This window comes from Rana temporaria, chromosome 3, assembly GCF_905171775.1.
Source record: "Rana temporaria chromosome 3, aRanTem1.1, whole genome shotgun sequence".
NCBI lineage: Eukaryota > Metazoa > Chordata > Amphibia > Anura > Ranidae > Rana > Rana temporaria.
In genome coordinates this window covers 314,019,356-314,026,125 of record NC_053491.1, presented here as the reverse complement: position 1 = coordinate 314,026,125, position 6,770 = coordinate 314,019,356, and the positions used below count along the sequence as shown (strand labels likewise).

The 6,770-nt window shown below is 42.0% G+C and overlaps 1 protein-coding gene across 4 annotated transcripts in view; it reads right to left on the bottom strand.

Moving 5' to 3' along the window:
* Nucleotides 1-836: 836 nt before the first annotated feature.
* Nucleotides 837-6,770, bottom strand: part of LOC120932467 (protocadherin-10-like) — a 140,447-nt gene continuing 134,513 nt past the window's right edge. For 2 of the 4 annotated variants that reach the window (XM_040344832.1, XM_040344833.1), the window contains exon 4: nucleotides 837-1,886. In XM_040344832.1, coding sequence (XP_040200766.1) covers nucleotides 1,633-1,886 — 254 coding nt within the window. In that variant the 3' untranslated portion in view covers nucleotides 837-1,632. The remainder of the gene's footprint in view (nucleotides 1,887-6,770) is intronic. The other 2 variants (XM_040344834.1, XR_005747997.1) reach the window with 2 other exon arrangements.

Here is a 6,770-nt window from a genome sequence, read left to right as displayed (position 1 = left end):
AGCATCATACACATGGCTGGTTTTCCCAGCAAGAAAACTGCTGGCAGAGCTCTTTGCCGAGAAAACCGGTCGTGTGTATGTTTTCTCGGCGAGAAAACTGGCGGGAATCTCGACGAGAAAAATAGAGAACCTGTCAGGATTCTCGTTGGCCTGTTTCCCGACGAGAAAACTGTGTGTGTGTATGCAGCTACAAGCTTGCCTGTCCTCCTGTAAGCCCGCGCATGCTCGATGAGACTTTGACGCATGAGCGGATGCTTACAATGGTAGTGTAGGGTGAAGCAAGTTGGTGGCGACGGCAGCGAATGTGACGAGCGCATGCTCGTCTTGTCGATGACGTCACCGTGTTCTTGCCATTAAAAAGAACGGCGGTTCTTTTGAATGTGCCGTGTGTAAACTCGGCTTTGCAATAAAAGCTTGACAGGAATCTCGTCGGGAAAAACAACGTTTTTTTCCCGACGAGATTTCCGGCCGTGTGTACGAGGCTTTATAGGGAGACAGGAGCTGATGCAACCCAAAAGGCTTTATCTGTGACTAAAATATAACATTTTGGTGGACTGCCCCTTTAACTGTCCAGTTACACTGCTGACTTTTTATGCATTCAATTAAAGAAGAACATGTCAGATGAAACAGATTTCCAGGAAACCACTCTGATATCAGCCATTATTATCTCCAGATTGTAATGGGGAAAGACGAGTGACCTTATCATGCTGGATCAGGAATGTGATGCAGATCTCCGAGACATTAAGTTTGTTCGTCTCTTTCTGCAGCTCTCGCATACCTCTTTTCAAAAGCCTTTCAAATGTCATCTGTTTTACACAGTAACTTTAAACATCACACAGTGAGTGTAGTTTTCTTTAATACAAGTGTTAGTTTAAAAATAGCATATACATATATTTACACTTGTTTGGCAATTATTTTGTGTTCCATGTGAAGCAACAATGAATGCCTTTAGTTGATTATAGACTATATGTAAATATGATTTGGACATATCCACACACCCTTCATTTGCTCTGCACAAACACACACGCTAGCCCAACAAAAAAATAATAATAATGTATATATTCACTGAATACATTCACATATTAACAATGAAAGACAGAACTGTCACTAAATGGAAATTGCCAAAGGCTGGAACTCAAAATGACATTTCAGAAAGGATGTCCTCTCATTCACTCTCCAGTCCTCAAGGAAGTCTTTCGCTTGACTGCAGATAGAGAAAATTGCTTTTTACACACAGGCGACTTTCATTCGCACCCACATTGAATCTGTTTTACCAAATGAAATTGCATCCTGTCCATTTACCCAACACACTGCTTCACTGTCATTTATTTTCATTGTCTCTGTGTACGTTTCTTTTGCGCCTTCATTACCTCACCAAGTGTACTTTCATTTCAAGTGTTACAGATTAATTTTAGATCTCCTTGTCCCATTGCACTTTATAGATCGGGACCTGTCACCATTTGTGTTTTCAGAATTATCGCACACAAACAGACGTCGGGTAGGTGAGTTGAGACGGTGTTCTTGGCATAGTAATGACACAGTTTATTAACCGCTGAGGTCCCAGCTCTGCTCTAGAAGGGTGGCATTGGCTCTGTGGCTTACACTTTGGAATGTCTTTGTTTTGAGCCCAGCTCATTTTAGGTCATTGTTGATGATCATATCATCGTGTACGTCACAACATGACGTGATTTTCCTTTTCTTTCCAAAGGTGGAAAAACTGTTTTTCTCTTCGTGATCCATATAGTGACCTTTGTTGGCTAATAGCGTCGGCGTCCCAGGAATATATACATTATGTTGATAGTCCAGGGATGGAACATGTTGTTGGAATGGTGCACCGTACTTGGGGCTCCAAACGCCATTTGATGTTGGAGGTGTCTTTTTTATGTCTGTGAATAAAAAAAAAAAAATTTTGTTAAAGTGTTTTCACTAGCAAAAGGGAAAATTTGGGACTAGGGTTTAGGGAAAGATAGGTGATAGGTGAGGGGACAGTGATGCTTAAAACAACCAATCAAAATTAAACTACTGGTAGTATTTTTTTTTTACTAATGAACACTAGAAAACATAAGCTAACACTTGATAAGATTGCAACAACCTTATAAGTATTGGCTAATACTATGACTGACTAACAGCAAGGTATTTTTTCCAAAATATTACACTTTTGCAAAAAAAAGCTGCAGACTTCTTCAAAATATAGTGGGAACTGTAAATTATAATTTTTGTGGCTCATTGTTTAGTACCACTGATTGGACCAGTGCCTGTGTAAATATATATATATATATATATATATATATATATATATATACACACACACACAATATTACCAAAAGTATTGGGACACCTGCCTTCACATGTATATGGAATTTAATGGTATCCCAGTCTTGGTCTGTAGGGTTCAATATTGAGTTGGCCCACCCTTTGCAGCTATAACAGCTTCAACACTTCTAAGAAGGCTGCCCACAAGGTTTAGGAGTGTGTTTATGGGAATATTTGAACATTCTTGCAGAAGCGCATTTGTGAGGTCAAGCACTGATGTGCAAGAAGGCCTGGCTCGCAATCTCTGCTCTAATTCATCCCAAATGTGTTCTAGCGGGTTGAGGCTAGGACTCTGTGCAGGCGAGTCGAGTTCCTCTACCCCAAACTCACTCATCCATGTCTTTATTAACCTTGCTTTGTGCACTGCTACGCAGCCATGTTGGAACAGGAAGGGGCCATCCACAAAACTGTTCCCACAAAGTTGGGAGCATGGAATTGTCCAAAATGTCTTGGTATGCTGACGCCTTAAGAGTTCCCTTCACTGGAACTAAGGGCCCAAGCCCGACCCCTAAAAAACAACCCCTCACCATAATCCCGCCTCCACCAAATGATTTGGACCAGTGCACAGAGCAAGGTCCATTAAGACATGGATGAGCTTGTTTGGGGTGGGGGAACTTGATTGACCTGCACCTCTACCCGATAGAACACCTTTGGGATGAATTAGGCCGCGTACACACGGTCGTTCCAAACCGATGAGAATGGTCCGATGGGCCATTTCCATCGGTTCTCCGCTGAAGTGGCCTGATGGTCTGATGTGCATACACACCATCGTTCCAAAAACCGATCGGGTCAGAATGCGGTGACGTCAAACACACGACGTGCTGAATAAAACGAAGTTCAATGCTTGCGTCGACTTGATTCTGAGCATGCACGGGTTTTGAACCGATGCTTTCTGTACTAACCATCGGTTTAGACTGATCGGGCAGCGGTCCATCGGTTCGATTTTGAAGCATGTTTTAAAATTTTGGACCGAAGGAAAACAGACCGATGGGCTATACTCACGGTCGGTTTGGACCGATGAAACTGAACCTCTGTCCATTCTCATCGGTTTTGTCCAACCGTGTGTACGCGGCCTTAGAGTGGAGGCAGGGGTCCCAATACATTTGGTAAAATAGTGTGTGTATATATATATATATATATATATATATATATATATATATATATCGCAATCACATTTTTCAATGCCTGTGCTAAAACAAATGTATTTCTATGTATATATATTACTGTATGATCCTATTGTATCACAATAAATTTAAGTTTTATAAATTGTATTCTATACAACTAAACATTTAAATTGCTTTATTTCATATTTTTTAACAATACATACTCCTATACCAGAGGTTCCAAACTTTTTTGGCCTATGGGCCCCTTTTTCAAAAAAAAAAAAATTACTCAGAGTCCCCCTGGAAATCTACATTCTTTAAGCGAACAAACAGAACGATGCAGTGACAAATTTGCATTTTTATGTACATACATTTCTACCTACATCCTACAAGAAAGATGAAAGTACTCATAGTCCTCCACTCCTCTCTGCACAAGACAGGTCCCTGCAGCTCTTGCACCCCCACACTCTAGCACACCTGAGTCCTAAAGTCATGAAGCCCAGAGCAGCTTCCATAGCCCTGCTCTGGACACAAGGATACCAGAAACAGTCCACCATTGGATTGTGGAGGAGCACTATTTGCTGGGGTAGCAAAGTATAAGGGTTTCTCCTCTCCCCTGGACAAAACAAGCACTCAACCCCTGTAGTGTGGACACAGCCCCACTGCAAAGAATATTTTTTTTTCTGCCTGGAGTTGGACTTTATGTCTTGTCGGTGGACGTGACCACTGATCGGTTATAACTTGCATTTTGTGTGTTTCTTTGGAAAATAAAGTAATCACTACAACTTTAACTCTATGCTACACAACAAAAGAATATACAAACTTTTTTTTTTCTTTATGCTTCCACCGCCCCCCTGATTTTATTCAATGCACCTCAATTGCACCCAAGGCTACTTCTGCCCCCGGATCGTTTCAGCACCCCCAAGGGGTGGTATAACCCACTTTGGAAAGCAATGTCCTATTCCCACCCCCAAGAAATATACATTCATGAACTGGTAAATACATCTTGTGTTTCTCAAGGAATCCCAAGGCTAAAATTATTATTAGCTACAGTAGGTCTGTTATCATAGGCTGCAAAGTCACTACCAATAGAAAACATTTGTCTCATATAAGCTTATTTACACAGTAGTCTAATGTAATAGATCAAGAACATATTCTATAGAGATGATCCTAGCAAAAGGATGCTGCTCTGGGCAGCAAAGTTTGTGTGCCTCTAAGGTCCACTGATGGAAACCTGACTCTGAAGTTCTCAAATTCACCCAATCCTAGTTAGGAACTTCTTACACAGACCACTGCAAATAGTTATAGGTTCTAGGCAGATAGAAAGGCTGTGCTAGGCAGATAGAAAGGCTGTAGTAAAGAACACAGGCTGTTGGGAGTGAAGCCTCGTACACACGGCCGGTTTTCTCAGCAAGAAAACTACTGGCAGAGCTTTTTGCTGAGAAAACCGGTCGTGTGTATGTTTTCTCGTTGGTAAAATTGCCGGGAATCTCAACGAGAAAAATAGAGAACCTGCTCTCTATTTTCTCGTCGGGATTCCCGTCGGCCTGTTTCCCGATGAGAAAACTGTGTGTGTGTATGCGGCTACAAGCTTACCTGTCCTCCGGTAAGCCCGCGCATGCTCAATGAGACTTCAAAGCATGCGCGGTAGCTTACAAGGGTAGTGTAGGGTGAACACTCAGCTTTGCAAGAAAAGCTTACCAGAAATCTCATCGGGAAACTGACGAGATTCCCGGCCATGTGTACGAGGCTTCAGACTCAGTGATTCCTCTTCTCCGTACTAATTTGTGGAAAGGCAAAAACAAATCTGATCTTAGGAAAGTGAGAGATGGAGGATATATCAGTCCGCCGAGAACTGACCCAGGGAAAGCAAGACCTATAGAAGTCTTGTCAGGAAATGTATTCCATGGCCCAATTGCAGAAAAATAGTCCCACTAGCTGAAATTAAATGCTTTTTAATGCATATGGATGTAAAAAAATATGTTGGCAGCGGCTGTTTGGGGACTAAAGCATTTTTAAGGTTGCTTTATCACACCCATGCACCCCCAATTAGGGGCACAGCTATGGTAAATAGTGCCCATTGCAAGCGTTGAAACTGCACCCTGGCCAAACATCTGACACCCCAGTTCTGACACACACAGACACTTTCAAACACACTAGAGCTGTAAGCTTGGTGTAGAATAGGGACAGAACAGTATACAGAATAATGGAGTGTGGGAAATAACACGTACATTTCCTACACAAGGTCTATGGAATGAGGTAGAGCGGAAGACAAAAAGGAAAAGCATAGCAAAATCAATGTGCCGTAGCGGAATAGGAAAGGTAAAGCATGGCATATGGAATGAGGTGGTGTGAAATAGGGAACGTAAAGCAGGGCATATGGATTGCTGTATTTTGGAATAGAAAACACACAGCATAGCATATAGGAGGAGGCTGAGTGGAATAGGGAATGTACAGCTTTGCATAAGGAATGGGGTGAAATAGGGAACATATAACTTGGCATAATGAATGGGAAATAACAGGAAATATACAGCATGGAATATGGAATTAGGAGGTGTTGAACGTACAGCATAGCATATTGGATAAAATAGTGCAGAACAGGGAATTTACAGCATGTCATATGGAATGAGATGGTGTGGAATTGGGTACATAAAGAATGGTATATTGTATGAGCTGGAGCAGAATACGAAACGTACGTGATGAGGCAGTGTGGAATCCTGAACATATAGCATAACATATGGAATGATGTTGTGTAGAAAGCAGGAACATACAGCACTTCACATGGAATAAGGCTGTGTTTAATCGGGAATATGGCATATGAAATTAAGTGTTGTGGAACAGGGAATGTACAACATGGTATATGAAATGAGGAAGTGAAGAATAGGGAACAAACCCTATGGCATATTGCATCAGTCAGAGCTGGGCAAATGAAAGCAAGTAGTGTAACTTTCTCTGCCCCAATTCTTTATATCAAATGAGACGAAAGTGATTGGCTGCACAGTTTGTTGCTGCTGTTCCATTCTGATGGGAGGTCTGAAAGAGACATTGTTTAACTAAAGTAGAAGAAATGAGGATAAAGGCGCGCCCGGTGATCAAAGAGGTAAGTCATTTATATGTTATTGACTTTTAAGCAATAAAAAGAGGCCAACGCCTTTCGGGGGACTTAAGACTCCCCCTTCATCAGGGCTACTAGAAGAAATGGTTGTGGGATGATCCTGTTGGAGGGTGCATTTGGCACATGGATCTGGACTGTTAGAAGTCCTCAGTGCTCGCTGTGTGTTCAGAGATTGCTGCCTCTGAACACACAGCCAGTACTGAGGACTTCTAATGCCGCGTAAACACGATCGGTTCGTC